Here is a 16,017-nt window from a genome sequence, read left to right on the forward strand (position 1 = left end):
AACAATCTGTGTCTCACTATTCAAAGTTCCACCAAAAGCAGAATGTGCATATGGGCAATTGCTCAAGGATAGGGAACATTTTGTGGATACCAAGCTAAGTCTTCATTTCAGTGTAATCCTAGACTTTTCAGGTGAAATTAACACAGATGCTATTTTTTTTAATCTGTAATTAATTGTCTACTACTGCCCTCTACTGCATTTCTAATGTGCATGATAAAAGTATGCATTGTTTAACCCTGGGAAATTTGCAGAGCTTTCACAGACAAAAATCCTGAAAAAGCCAAGATTCATGCAGAACTGGGCAATTTGAGTTTTTTCCACGTGTACTGGCATAACCCAAAGCTGATTCATGGTTTCCTTTCAGAGTAGTTCATTTTTTCCTCCATGATCTACCAAAAAGGTCACTCAAAAGCATAATAAAATCACTCCAAACTATACAAGTCCCAGCTCTTATTAGGTTTAATCATTATTCATGTGTAGACCAACCCATCCATACAGCAAGACTATAAAACAAAAAGCATGCAGGATTTTTTTAATATATATTTGAACCAGGAGAACCAAGAATCCAAACATTTGCATAGTTGTTTTTGTGAATTTTCCCATCTTTCAACTGCCAACATTAGGGAGAAAAAAAAAAAATCAAGTGTCAAATTCATTATAGAATTAAAAGCACACTCTAGTCAACTGCTCAAATAAAAGTCTTGAATACCTGTAGATGTGAAACATATAGCCAATATTAATATGTTCTGCTTATCGGCCAGGTTCACAAATCTCTAGCTGACCATTGAAGATAATGTCTGTCAACACAGGAGATGAAAGGCTGCACAAACATAACTCTTGCCTAAGAATAGAGRTTATCACATTATGAATCTGCTTCACATCCAGGGCAAATCTTGGGATAAATGGCATCAGAAGAAACTAAGTGTTAATCCCCTTAATTCAGTTCCCCAGAAACTGATGCTTTGTTTCAGTGAAGGAAGGGAATTTCTGCAGGACATAAAGCACTTCAGAATTACGTAGATCCTCCAATATTTATGAATGTTCTACATACTCCTGCATCGCACCCTTTACTAATGGAGGTTGAGCAGGTTGAAGCAGAAAGACAAGGTAGTACATATTTGTCATTAAAATATATTGGATTAAGATCAAGTAGTAACCTTCCATGGTTCCATCAGGCTAGGGAACATTTTTCTTCCCCCTTCACTTTCACTAACATCACCAAGCTGTTCTGTTCGTTGCCAGGACACCACACAAGAACATTCGTTGAGATAGTCCGTCCTCTAGTGGCTACTTGGTTAATTGTACTGTGCACCCAGAGATCTGAAGGTCTCGGGGACAAAGAATTCCATTAGTCTTTAAAAAGTGTGCTTAAAATCTTATTAGCATATGCCAGAAATGAAATAAATACTAATACTAATTTTGATAGCGAGAGTCCCTAGCACACAGAATTCTTACCCCAAAAGTGCATCTCAGGATGGAGGCTGTGATTATAGAGTTGCTGCTGTTTGAATTCCAAACTTCCCAGTTATTTCCACAGAAAGTAGATGTACTCTTTGTAAAACATTCCAGTAGAATTTAACAAAGCAGTTAAAGCTTCAAGATCATGGTGTCACCTTTTCCTCTATTAAAATCTATTGAATTTCTAAGCCCTCATAGTTATAACAGAATTTGAATGAGTAAACACAAAAGGCTCAAAAGCCGCTGATCGCTAAGAACTTCCCATTTTCATTTGTTAGAAATTCAGAATTCCTAAACCAGCTTTAAAATTATATAAAGTTGGGGGAGGAAAGGGGGAGTAATTTATAGGTTTTGAATGTTTAGACAGATATACTACTTGACAAACATTGTAGAAACATTGATTAAATTTAATGTAGCACTGAAATGAACAGAAAGTAGGAAAAAGGAAGACTGATGGTCAAGTTCTGCTCAAGGCCATGTTGCAAGTTACCAGCAGAGACAGGATTACAACTCAGGTGAAAATTGCTAGATGTAGCCTGTGGGTATTCTCTTTTCTCAAATTTCATTAAGGACATCTCACATTTAGTGTTACTGCTGTTCATCTTATTTTAGCTTACTATACTTGTTATCTGTCAGCTTGACATTGCAGTTTGCTTCCTGATCTACTTGGAGGGGATAGCTTAAACTTCAGCTATTTGAGAACTAACCCCCAAAACTTGAACTGAGAATACCTTGCTAAACTATTTCATGCAAAATCAGTGATCACCTGTCACATGAGGTAAGGAAGAGAGTTCAGTATTGGGAGAGTCTACCCAGAAGCTCAGACACTGCACAATTCAGAACAAAAAGCCAGCAAGTAACTTCCACACACTCCACACATATAGACAAACCATTAAGACAAACAAACTTAATGCCAATATTTAGAGCAAAACATTGCACGTGAATTTCTTCTATTTCCTGGGCTCATATTGCATTTTGGTTTTACCCAAAGAATACCGATCCTGGAACTAAACATTTAACTCTCATTTGTGGATCTGAATGACTACAAAGTAAATCAGTCTTAAACCAAAAGAAACTATTATGGCAGAACTTGGAGGAAATCTGTAATCTATCAAGCAAAAGAAGAATTCAACAATATATCTGCTCAAGACTATAATCCCATCATTAAAGAAAGCATTTAAGATAGCAGCATAGCAAAATAGCATCAGGCAGCATTTAACAATAACTTTGTGGTCTAAAAGATGCTCAGTGCCAACTACCTCCACTGTTGCTAGACATCAGTATTCTGACATAAGACAGGTCAGCAGTCTTTCACCTGGCTTGGAATCACTCTGGCCAGACCCCATTATCAATCTGTTTCCCCTTCCCTAGGCCTTCAAGCCTCTGCTTCCATGGTTTCATACGACCATGAAACTATGGTCAACTTGCATGGGTTTGTGGAAACCAACAGTGTAAAGGCAACTGCAAGCATCTAGGACATTTCAGTTTGAGGTACTAATTTCAAAATGATTGCCTGAACAGAAACACGGAGCATCCCGAAAACTGCATATTGTTTTTGCACAGGAGTTGAGCAGGAAAGAAGCAAACAGGAGGAATTGAATAGTCCCACATCTCTATAAAGCCAAGAACAATTAGCATAAAGCTCCAGCTGTACTAAAAAAGAATTAAAAAAAAAATCTGAAGAAAGCAGGTGTATTTGGAAGATGAACTAACAAACAATTACTGTGAGAAAATGAGTCACCTCAAGAAGGCTTGAGATTAAAAAAACAAACAACAAGTTGACATTTCATCTGTCTGAGAGGTGAGACAGCACAGGTTATTCACAACAGGAGACACAGTATTAGATCAACTTTATTATGTTATCAAAGACAATAAAATATGCAAAATCTATTGAACTCATTCATACACAAAAGTGGCATATAAAATGCTAGGTCTCAGATTATGTTCTGTACAAAATACTGTTAAAGTGTAGAGCAGCAAAGTCATAGCCRAACATTCCCTGAATTTAAGAGGGCCTTGAACACACTGTGCTCCAAGAACTACCTTAAATACTAAACATCCCTTCCTTTGGTCTGCAAGTCCTTTGCAATTATTGCTAGTTATTGAAGCCTTCTGTTTTTAACAGAATCACATAGTGACTCTGAACCTCTTCAGAAGTATTACAATGACAGCTGAAGCCCCTTCAGCATTCTCTTTACATTTTGTCAAAAATAAACGTTTGGTCCTCAAGACTATTTTTGGTTTCTGAAAACATCCTGGAAAAACAAAACCATGTAAAAGTTCAGGAAAGAGAAAGACATGCTCCATATATTTCAGGTATAATGAAGACAAGTCAGTAAATTTAAACATTTCAACTGTGAAGTGTGGCAAAGCACCTGAGTTACTCCTACTAACAAAGTGCCACATTCTCCTCTTTATAGAAAGATTTATTTCTTCAGACTTCTCCCTTTCTCTCTCCACAAGAACCTAGAATGCTCAAGTGCACGTGGCTCTAGCAGGCCTATAACAGTAATGCTAAATATTCTTTTAAGTATATAAGTAAATGCTTTCAAATGTAGAGAAACAAACCTTAGTGAATAGGGCCTTCTCAAAGGCCAAGTGAAATGGTTCCGTTTCAGTGACTAGAATGATATAGTTTACTTGCTGCATTCACTTTACAGTGAGCTTGGTATGAGACTGAAAGAATGCACTGACTAAACATGTAAGGATCTAAATGAAGCTTGGAAACATTCTCCAGCTCAGGTTAACAACTGTTAGCCTGTGTTCTTTTTTCAGCCCTTGGTGCCCACATTGGTGACCTGCAATACAGCCTCCAGCTCCACGCATCCAAGTGTTTATTAACAGGCATTCTACTTCAGCAAGAAATACAGACTGTGAAAAGCTGTAATTTCTGTAATTTCTTTCTGTTGTAAATCAGTAATGTAGCAATTTATTCAAAACAGAGTCAGACCACAGGAAGAGCTTTATCCTTGAGCAGCCTTGGAACACAAGTCTAAAGCTTATCCAACCAACAGCCCTGCACCAAACAGAACAGTCAGCTAAAAACCTTTTTTGTGTGTGTTATTTCATTTCAGCAGTTACCATTTACAAGTAGCTTGGGACAACTCAGTACTAACTCTGAAGAAGTCTGGGCAATACAGCTGTGGAACTGCAGGTTCCTGGACAACTGATTACAAGATAAACATTCCATTTTAAAAATCAGAAAAATGGGTCCTCTCCTTCACCAGAAGTAATAGGGAATATGCAAGGATAACAAAGCTACATAAAAAGAAAGTTTAAACCTCAGAGTACATTTAGCTTATCCACGACCCTAGTTTCAGTTGCTCTGAATTTACGAATCATTTCTGAATTAAAGCTTGAAGCCTTAGACCTGCCCTGTGCCAAAACGTTTGCATTCTATAGTAACAAAAATTCAAGCCTATTGTCATTGCAACATTTATACATTTAATGGCAGCATTTTGTATGTGCTACAAAAATAGTAAAAGTTAAAATTTATCCTTTAGACAGCTTCAACTTCCTAAAGTAATGTAACCTCGATATTTCTGATGAGTTTCTGAAAACGTTAAAATAAAATTTTTGCTGGAGGACTCAACATTTGGAAAGCATCTGTAGTGGCTTTTTCAGAAAACTAAGTGCAGTCTAACTGGGTGACTGATTTTAAAGTAAGCAAAAGTGAATCTTTCAGTGAAATTATTTCTCCAAGAGGATTTCTGTAATCAAGGTTGTAAACACCATGCTTGTTTAAGCTACCATTTCTCTGTAGTTCAGATCTGAAATGCTTTTTAACACTGAGTAAAACAGTATTGTAGCAACTCAACAGAGCTGTATGCCATACAATTATCTAAACATTTAATGAACTGTATATCCCAACTTCTTGAGACAGTAATAACAAAGTTTATAATCCATGGGGAGTGTATTTTAGTCTTAAAATTTTAAGGTTCTTTTCAGCAATGTTGATCCAACCACTGCTTGGCCAGAAACTGGGTCAGAGAATTTGGCCAGGAACAAGCTTATACTTCATGCTGTATTACATTGGCTCCCCCCCATTTCAGAAATTTCACTTTCCATTTTTAATGCCCATTGTCCATTATCATTTCCACTAGAGGAGACATTTTTCACCCAGAAGTGCAAAAATTCTGCACTGTATGCATTGTTTGCCAGTATTTGATTCTATTAGTTTTGGCTGATGTGCCACTCCACACAGCTCTGATTGTTACAAGCACCGTCCACTGCTTAGCTTCTTTCCCCCATTGATAAGTAAAGCACAAGGTGAGCAGTCTTCAGACTGTAGATTTTAAGTCATCAAGCTCTAGAATTTGAAGAGCAAACAACTTTTTCTAATCTTTTTTTTCCTCAGAAAAAGGTACCTAATAAGAAGCTTCAAGTAATTCACACATCCTTCCTCTCTCCCAAAAGCTTTAGCAACAGGAAGACTGGATATGACAAAAGGTAATGCAGTACCAAACTTCTTGCCTATGATACTTAGTAGATCTGTATGCTTACAAACTAAGCTAAGTTTACTCTGCTTTCCGAATTCTTAATATCTTTCCCTTGTTTCATGGGCAACTGAAATTGCAATCCTTCCCAGTCCTCCCCCTCCAAACCCTTCAAAGTCCACACAAAAGAAAATCGCATAGTATGTGCAAGGGGCTGCAGAGTCTCCAAATGAAAGCCTGTGTATGAATATCGGATACAACACCAGAGGTACCAAAATGCATATTTGACCAAATTTTCATAATGTGAAAATACCACGATGCATTATGAACACAAATCAGAGACAAATTATCATTTAGGACACCAAACAACTTCTCGAACACAGAAGGAAAAAAAAAAAAAACAAATAAATAATTCAGCTACCTAAATATCAAGGGATCAAATTTTCCCTAATTTAAGGAAAGGCATCACAGGTGAGGAAAATAACTGTCAACACAGGGTGTCACAAATCAAAAAGCAGCTTTTTCACATAGGAGATAGTAGTATCATTGGATAGCATTTGAATGTGCTCATTTCCTGAAAGCTCAAATATCACCACTTCCTGTTTTTGCATGTCCACCCATTTTTGACACTGCAAGGCACTCTGTAAGTTTACTGTACCATCCCCATCACTGTAAAGGATCTTGGGCTCTTTATCAGGAAAGCTTTCATAATGGAAGGAGTCAGGTGTTTCTACGCCAGTACCATAAAGACAGTGAATGCGCACACCAGGTGGTGTCATCTGGTATACCAAGGGTTCAGTGTCTTGTCTCATGAGCCAGCCATCTTCAAAGCTGATGTCCCTGTAGAATTTTTGATAGTCCCGGAGAGTGTAGTTGGTTGTAGGTGTGCTTACAAAGACCTTATCTGGAGGCCATGTGTAGTTGTAGGGGAGCAGCCAGTTTGTGGAAACAGCTGATCTCTGCTGGTCTCGAATCTTGAGTGAGCTGATGACAGGTATTCTGTTGTTGTCACCTTAAAAAAAGTTGGAATTTCATTATAGACAAAGCAATGCATTTGGCATACATCCAGCAGCAATGAGTGCCATTCACAGTGATAAAATGAATAAAAGAGAAAAACCACTCGTTCCCTTTGCTTGCAGTGACAATTTGGGAAGACTGTTTTCTCATTTGATTCTGTCTTGATATTTAACTTCTGCAAACAARCTTTTGATAATATACAAATTATAAAATACAAATGAATGAATGACAAACCAAGAACACTTCTGCCTTTCCAATATGATCCTTTTTAAAGCACAAAATATTCCCTGTAGTAGCTGAGTGAGAAATCAGCATTAATTAAGCATTATTTACACAATTTGTAAACTTAGTCTTAAATGGTTCTCTGGAAAAAAATATTTATATTTTATAGTGTTTCTGGTCCTAGACCATGCTTTTGCTGAAAGAATAGATAAATATTACTCCTTACACATGTAAGGAGAACTCATGAAGAGACCTTACAAGCTTCGCAGAATAGTCAGAGTTTTGCATGTTGAAAACTACCACAGAAGGGGTATTTCATTCAGGACAGCTAAAAAAAAAAGCAGTTCATTTAGCATTTAGTGCAGAGAGCATTTTACCAGTTTATGCTCTCCCTGTGTATGAAAACCTACCAGAAGATGCTTACTATTGAAAAGGAATGGCAGGCTGTTTTGTAGTTATCTAAAAGGATAAGTTGTCACAAAAGGAAGCATAAGCAAAGCAAGTATTACTGTCTCTGCTTATGTTATCAACTAAGAGTGCTGCACTCAGTATTCACTTCATCTCCATGTATAGCACCTAGGTAAAAGAAGAGTTAGACCTTGTTAGCATCTGATGGGAGAATATGGAAAACCACTGATAACAATATCTTCCCTTCCAATTGGCATTTTAACTCAGTGCTAAAATATTCAGAACACGGGTTTTCTGAACATACATCACTAATATTTTCCAGCAGCTCCAGCTGGCTGGAAATGGACAGCTCTGCTGGAATCAACAATTCTTCAAATACCAGTTGATAACTACTTTGCCTGGGAAGARTTACTTTCAGCTGGCCAACCTTTTCCAAGGCATTGTATTTTCTTAATATAATACAGATCTAGAGATTAAGACCAAAAAAGGCCTTCAGCTGTCATAGCTGATCCCCAGTAAACCACAGAACTGTTATGTTTTCCCCAGTTTAGACTTAGCACAGAACTAGTGTTTGATCAAGACACTTTCCAAAAAACTCAGATTTTTGTACACATCAAAAAACGAGACAGTCCACCTTATTTCTTGGCAGCTCACACATGACTAAATTAGTCTGTATGCATCTTTCTTCAAATTGTAACCTTTGTTCTTTTGTCTTTCTCCACAAAATTAAAAGCTGCTTAACACATGACAGAGCTACTGATTACTAGGAAGGAATTTCTTCTTTTTCTGATAAGCAGATAAGAGTTCCGAGACAGATCTGATTTCATTTTCACAGTGACTGTTGATAAGACCTATTTTCCATCATCACAATGTCTAGCATTAATATCGCTCCTCAGTTCTTTTGTCAGCTGAACCTTGAATCAAGTTTTCCTTTCTTAAGTCCAGGTAGTTACAGCATGTAGTTATCTAGGTCAACCACACCATAAAAAGTGGAATAATGAGGCTGAAATCTGTATTCTTGCAGTAGCGCGGAACTGTGCGTTTTGAAAATTCCATAAGGTGGCACTGTTGGTTCAGCAAGATCCTAAAGCACAGTCTTCAATGCCATTTTTAAGAGGACTACGTGGAAATGTTGCCAATATCACCTTATGAAGCTGATTTTAAAAAAGGAAACTTAAAAAAAAAAAAGGGGGGGGGGCGTAAGAATTCTGCCTGTTGGTTGGTGTGTTATTTGCCACTTTGACAAAACAACAGTGGATTTAACATAGAGTTCCTAGCCATTAACATATTTTAAATAGGAATGGGAGCAGAAAGAATGCATTCACAGATTGCCTTTCCTACAGCAGTGCAGCATTTTTCTCTGAAGCAACAATGTTTCTGCGTACTAATACACTGATAATTTTACTTTTGTAATTTCTTTGACAGACTAATGCCATCCAAGTGTTAATGCCTGGTGGTGGTGACTTATTACAGATACTTAAGACAGTACTAACCTAAAAACATGCCTTCAAATATTATTGTGTTCTGCCCATTTAAGTTTCCTGTGGTATTCTTAACTCTCCTCTAAAACATGGTGTCTAATACAGCAGCCATACCGATTAAGAGATGACTACATTCTAGTAGAAACTTAGCTATCCTTCATTATGCATTTGTATAGCTAGCCACTTTGGATGAAATGCATTATTAAGGATAAACAAGCCATGAAGTATGAAAATCCAGCAGAAATCTGGGACTGTGGAATTTTGTGTAGTCATGTGGAATTTTATGAAGGCAATTTTAAAATTGCTCACTTCCTGCCATTTCTGTAGCATGCATACTTGTCAGACGAAGCCTGTGGGAAAAGGGAAATCAATTTTTACAGTGCCTTTGCAATAGAATAAACAATCTAAAACTCAATACAAATATCCAGTTTAAGTTTTCTAATTAATAACTCCGAGTTGTGCATTCCTATTCAGATTCAAATGACTTTGTTGAGCAGAGTTCTTTTGATCTCTCCATGCTTGGCTGGCGCTTGGTACGTGCTCTGCATTTTGATGAAGTCCAATTGTTTTAATGTCAGCTTTGCTTGGGAAGAAAATAACGATATCCAAAGCTAGCAAATTGGAAGTAAATCAAAAAACAAGCCAGAGACATTATGAATTAAACAGCAAAGCACAAAATAACTTACTGCTTTGCCAGGAAATAATCATGATACCACCTAATGCTTTAAGAGAACTTTTTCTATCAGTTGTTAGCAATTATTCAATGAAATACATTACACTTCTTTATTTAAATTTTGTTAGTCTCAGGCATATCCAGTATACTACACCCAAGATCTCAAAGATTCACTTTCCTCATCTGTGGAGTTACAACTCTGGCAGCACTTAACCACCATGTCTGCAAGTTTCCCTTAATGTTAACCTCAAGCAGCCATCTGATATTTAATCAAAGGAAACTAGTGAGTGTGCTGGAGTCCTTGTCAGCTTTGCAATACTGAACTGAGAGCAATCAGGCTGAAGGCAGAAGTGACAGAAATAGAAGGCAGCAGGCCAAACAGCAGGTGACACAACAAGCTGCTGAGAAGAGGTTGGGAGGGAGAGGTCAGAAACGGGGAAACAGCTCCTGGTTAAGGGATGTAAAAACTTAGTCTACTCCCATGAACAGAAAGAATGCCAGTCTGGCCACAGGGCTTGAAACATCAAGTTGCTGTCACTTATGAAAAAAATTATTTTTAACTTCATAATACCTCAAACTCTCATCCTCCAGTCTTACAGTTAACAGTCTAGTTAGTCTCATCTACTCCTAACAAAATAGGATGCAAGTCCTTAAATTACCTACCTGAAGCCAGCACACGGAGAGTTTTAGCAACTCCTCCCCATGGAGCACCTAATGACACGTAGTCCTTTATGTACTTGTCTTTCCAATCCTGAGTCTGATGGTTGAGAAAGTAGAGGGTGTACATATTACCCATACTGTGGGCGATTAAGACAACAGGACTTCCATACTGTTCATACATTAACTCTATCATCTTGCGAAGGGCTGCAAAATAGGGTCCATTCTCATCTAAAGTAAACACACACAGATTTCAAAACCTTATCAAAATCATTATTTGCGGAGGCTGTCCTCCAAGGCAATTATTTAAAAGCTTATTTTTTGAAATACTCAAGAGCAACACAAACAGGCTTACATCAGGCAACATGCTTACAAAAGCACGATGCTTTAAAACTCTTTTTTTTTTCCTATTTCTCTCAAACTTATTTAAGTATAGGTACAAACATTACTCCAGTTCTTCACATCTTAAATTTGAATTTTCAGACCAAATTTTCTGAGAAACATCTCATGCACGCTAACTTTTCTCACAAAAAAGCCTCTGTAATAACATACCAACTTTAAATGGCAATTGGAGCATAATTTTCAAACAGTCACATAAAAAGCAAAAGTCAGCATTACCGGTTTTCTTCAAGGAGTGTCTTGGACGCCAAGTTTATATGCTTCAGTTTTAAAGCTTTAAGAGTTATGGGCCAAGATAAACATGATACTAGAATATTAGCATTAGCAACACATGTATGTTATATCACAAGCTATATGACGAGTCTACAAACCCCTTGTGCTAAGTGGAATAGAAGGAGATTAAGAGTACAAAGTTCTAACATTCATATAAACAGAGGCTTAGAAAAATCTGGACATCACCCCCATTCCTCACTTTAAAATATAATTTATTCTTCAGGATGTAGTGAAAGCAGTTCTGTTAGACTTGGTGTGACACCACAAAATACTCATGCTCTTAGCAAAGCTCTGGCTGTGGAATTACAAGTGCAGAGTTTTAGAAATTTCAGGATTAATTTATGGTGTGTATTTTTGTGGGTCTGGGGGTTTTTTTGTTTGTTTTAAAGCAAGTCTTAAGTAGCGAGTTCTTTAAAGAAAAAAAAAAAGATTGGAGCTTTCCCCCAGGTCCAAGGGTATCCAGGCCCCATGAGCTAGTCAAGATTAAGATTTTAAGTATAATTGTACAGGTGGGGAGGGGGAAGAGACCCAAGGCATTATTTGCCAGCTGGGAAAGTCAACAAAATTTCATTCAAGTAACAAAACATTATTTACTTGGTGCCTTTCGCCAGTCATAAGGTGCTCCTCTTACATCTTCATCCCGTTTGTAGCCCCAGTCTACTAAACTTTGCACCAGCATATAAAAGTAACTGCCTGGAGACATCAGATGGGAAAGAAACAGAGAAAGCGAAAAGATTAGCATTAGAAGCAGCCATCAGACAGGCTAATGATGGCAAAACAAATTAAGTTCAGGATGCATTACCTCTGATTCCATATATACAGGCATTAAATGTAATCTAAGAATCTCTGACAATCTGGAAAGCTGCATATTAAACAAAACTAATTATGCTCTCTCTTCTCCAAACACAGAAGATGACTGTTATTAAAACTTGTTCCAACTTGGCTAATTTATCAAACCACAGCAAAATGTGGCATACACAAAAGGGATACATTTTCCTTAGCAAAACTATGTCTGACCCTTGAGCTGGAAAAAAAACAAAACCAAAAACCAAAACAAACTAAGAAATTACTACATTAGAATTCTGACTGTTGTTGATTGCCAGTTAACTTGAGGTAGGACTTTTATAAAGGGTAACCTGGACTTCGCCAACATTTGTTCTTGGAAAAAAAATGCTTGCAATGTATCCTAGGGCAAAGTTCTGGAAACTACTGCAAAACTATTTTTATATCCATCATTTAGTGGATTGAAACTTAAGTGACTGACCATAATGCTCTAATGGCAAAGGGAAACATTTGCAGGCTGATTGCAAGCATTTGTGTTAAGATGCTATATGTTACAAGGTTTGAAACATCAGATTCAAGTATTACCACTATTAAATGCATTTAGTAGCATTTTGGGAAGATGAAGGATCAGAACATCCTACTGAATATTGCAGTCATATTTAAGTTTTGAATAGTACCTTACTCAATTTGTTAGTCTTGAATGCTTAGCATATAGTCACTGAAATAAAGGGAGACAAAATTTAAATATGCCCTGGTCCAGTTATAAGGGTTACCTAGTTAAAAGATCATGGAGTGCATTAGTGCCCTTTTGGGGATTGCTCCCTAGAAAAAGAAAAAAAAAACATGCAATGAAAGAGGGACCATCCTACAGTGAAGCTCAGTACACTACTGGCTGTTAAATCGCTTAAGTCTTCAGCCACAGCTACCACCTCCTTGCAAAAGGTTGCCAGAGTCATCATTTTCTGAAAGAAGAGTTTTACCAAAAAGACAAAACACACCCTCCACCCCCAAAAAACCCACCCTGCAATCAAACACAATTAATGCAGAAATCTTTTAGAGCACAAATGTAATCATATAATTATTCGGACACTGACAAGAGACAGGCAATTACAGAACGTGGCACTGTATTCCCCAAACCCATTAACTCTTTCCAGAAGCCAAAGAACCCCTTACTCAAGAGAAAGCTGAAACAAAATTTTTTATTTTGTTTTTCCAAAACATAATGCATCTTCAGTCACAGAATTTTCCATTCTCCCTCTTTCATTTTTCAAAAGCATCATCAAGAACGCCTACTTGAGTTTCATCCAGAAAACTTTAATTTGGCACAAGACTAAATAGCATGAAGTTTTCCTGTGTCAATCTATCAGGCCAAACGACAGGCAAAACGATAGTGTACAACACAAACACTTATAAGCCAAGTGAACCGTGTGCTATCCTACTTCAAAAGAAATACTGCAGTTCTACTTCTAAACAGAACTGTTATTTGAAATCTAATTTCAGTAGCTTGTTGTAGAAAGACACACTAGAAAAATCCTAAAATGACCAAGCACTTCAAGCACAGCTTGTACATACCAACACTCCTTTTGCTTGGGTCAAGGAATTCCAAGGAAAACGTCTGCCCAAAGCCTGGGACTCTGATATCCACTCCATCTGGTGGTTCTGTAATCTTGCTTGTTCGATTATATACCAGCCTGGCGGGGGGAGAGACACAAAAATATGAAACATGCTGTATTACCACATGACAGCTCTCAACTAAAATGTGCCTTACATTCTCCGAGTGCCCCAACAAGAACTTTAAGAGCTATTACCTGGCAGGGGGAAGAAAACAGAGGCAGACACAACAAGAGTACTCTAGCAGCTAAGTGGTTATACGGTGCAAACATATTTTAGTTTTCTTCTGTCCACGCAGAATTTAAGACTCATCTTCTCTGTAAAACTGAGCATACAGAAGAGTGGCTGGGCTTCAGCTTTAGAAAGATATAAACTACTTCGTATAGTTCTATATCATTTCATTCCAATTCAAGCATAAAATTGAGAAAACTTGTCAAGAATGTAAGAATGAAGGTGTGGCAGTAGCAGATAAAATAATTGTAAAATCAGATATCAGTAAAATTCCCCTGAACACAAATGAATTATTTTTATCTAGCTAGAACACCTATTCAAGCATAATGGAGTGCTTGATATTTTTTAACTATTAACAATAGATACCTAAAGAAACTCCATACAGGCATGAAGCGTTTTGTACATATTTTTAAAAACTATTTACAAAATAAAGAACCTGGAGGGTGGGGTTTGGTTTTTTTTGTTAATACTGTATCAATACAACTGCAGTTTCTGGAGTGCAAGCTTTCACCCCAGCCCAAGTCTCACAATCTGAACTGATATTTACACTTCATGCACCAAAAATTTTCCTAACCTGTGAGGCAAACAGCAAGACTGAAATAAAGCAGAAGCACCACCACAAGATACAAAAACAAAAAACTCCACCACCAGCACAACAAAAACCTGCAGAATCTCTAGCATCAAATTTAAGACTCTATATCTATTTTCCAGTGACTCATAAAAATTTAAGAGCTGCAATTACTGCTCATGTTTTTTCCTTGGTTGCTTTACTTGGTAGAAGATTTCTGTTTAATCTTTCAGCAGAAAGCACTAAGCTGCTACTAATCAACTATATGGAATATATTTACTGTATACATATAATGCTGTGAGGAAAACCAGTTATAAAATGTTATCTTTGACAGAAAGATTGTCTAGTGTGGATAGGGCAGTAAATCTAAAAGCTTTCAGGCAAAAAAAACAGTGACATATCCCTGTGGTATTCTGTTTACCTTACAAAATATATTTGGGTCTATATGTTTATAGTTCTCACAAAGTTACAGGCAGAGATTTTCAGGAGATGTAGCATTACTTACAGAAAACTAGGATGAAAAATTACTTTAAGCCACACAAAGTTCAAAATGGAAATGAGCAACAGTGGTGAAATCCACTTACGTCCTATTCTCCCATTCTGGAGGAATGGTGATTTGGTGAAGCAGCTTACTGCACGTGGATTTCAAAACACTGCGGGCCGGCGGGGGGATTTCAGGATTTAGGTCAACTTATACTACATAGATCTTTAATCAATAAAGGCATCCTTTAAGTTATATTTAGTACCGCAATGCAAGCTACTGAAGACCTCTAGTGAGCTCTCCTGCTTATCAGTTCTAGCCACAACAATAAAAGTAACATTCAAGTGAATACAGTCATTCCTTGTCTACTGAATTTCCAATTGCAATTTAAGGTGCTGATATATGTCAGTATGTTCCCACAGTCTTGAACACATTCATGCACTATGAACACAAAGATGTTCCAAGTATTCAAAACATTAAGTACCTAGAATAGGTGATCTGGCTCTTAGAAGCCTTTAAATTTTTCAGATTTTGCTTTCCTTGAATGTTCAGTGTCATCATCCAGAGAGCCATAAAAAAAAGTCACAGAGGATTCTGCCTAACCTACAGAGGCCAAAAGGGGGGTGTGAGGAGGCACTGCTAAACTTTCTTTACATACTGTAGAAAAGTTATAGTAGTTTTCATTTTATTATGGAGGGAGAATTAAAAAAACAAAAAACAAAACCTAGCTGCTAAACCGTGATTTAAAACAAAAAAAACCATTGCCACTACCTATCAGAGTTTTAAGTGATTTCTCTCACTGTTCTTGAATTGGAAAAGAAAGTTTAAGGTTACCATTCTGAACTAAGCATGTCAGTCTAAGAAAAGGAGACAAAAAAAAATTCCAAAGTGCAACATTTCTGATCTTACCTGATATTATCAATCCAGCAGTCAATGATGACAGGCAGAAGCAATTCTAAATTCAGCCAGAGTGTAAAATAACTGTCCGTCTTCTTAGAGCAGAGATAGTGCACTACTGATGGCTTATCTAATTTTGCTTCCAATTGATTACCTAGGTCCCCTGGAACTGAAAGACATTAGAAGCAGATATATATTAATTGAAATTAATTACAGATTTTTAATTATAGGTTAATATACAAGCTTTAATATTGTGTAATACTGTAGCCCTTATATTGACGGATTTTCAAAAGTGATTAGCTGGGGAACCACCATGTAAATAATTCTAGAGCAACATTTCAGTAACTTCAAAGAGCAGACTACATAGGAACAGGTCGCGTTAGGTCATGAGTATCAACAACAGATTGTCTCATACCTTATCA

General features: G+C 37.1%; 1 protein-coding gene across 1 annotated transcript; it reads right to left on the reverse strand.

Moving 5' to 3' along the window:
- Positions 1–3,291: 3,291 nt before the first annotated feature.
- Positions 3,292–15,774, reverse strand: PLA2G15 (phospholipase A2 group XV; the record flags this gene model as incomplete). Its single annotated transcript, XM_026068844.1, has 5 exons — positions 3,292–6,906; positions 10,359–10,583; positions 11,619–11,717; positions 13,380–13,498; positions 15,608–15,774. Coding segments are annotated over 5 exons (1,122 nt in total), but the record flags the coding sequence as incomplete, so codon positions are not given.
- Positions 15,775–16,017: the final 243 nt, after the last annotated feature.

Source organism: Apteryx rowi, unplaced genomic scaffold, assembly GCF_003343035.1.
Source record: "Apteryx rowi isolate R43461 unplaced genomic scaffold, aptRow1 scaffold_28, whole genome shotgun sequence".
NCBI classification, from domain to species: domain Eukaryota; kingdom Metazoa; phylum Chordata; class Aves; order Apterygiformes; family Apterygidae; genus Apteryx; species Apteryx rowi.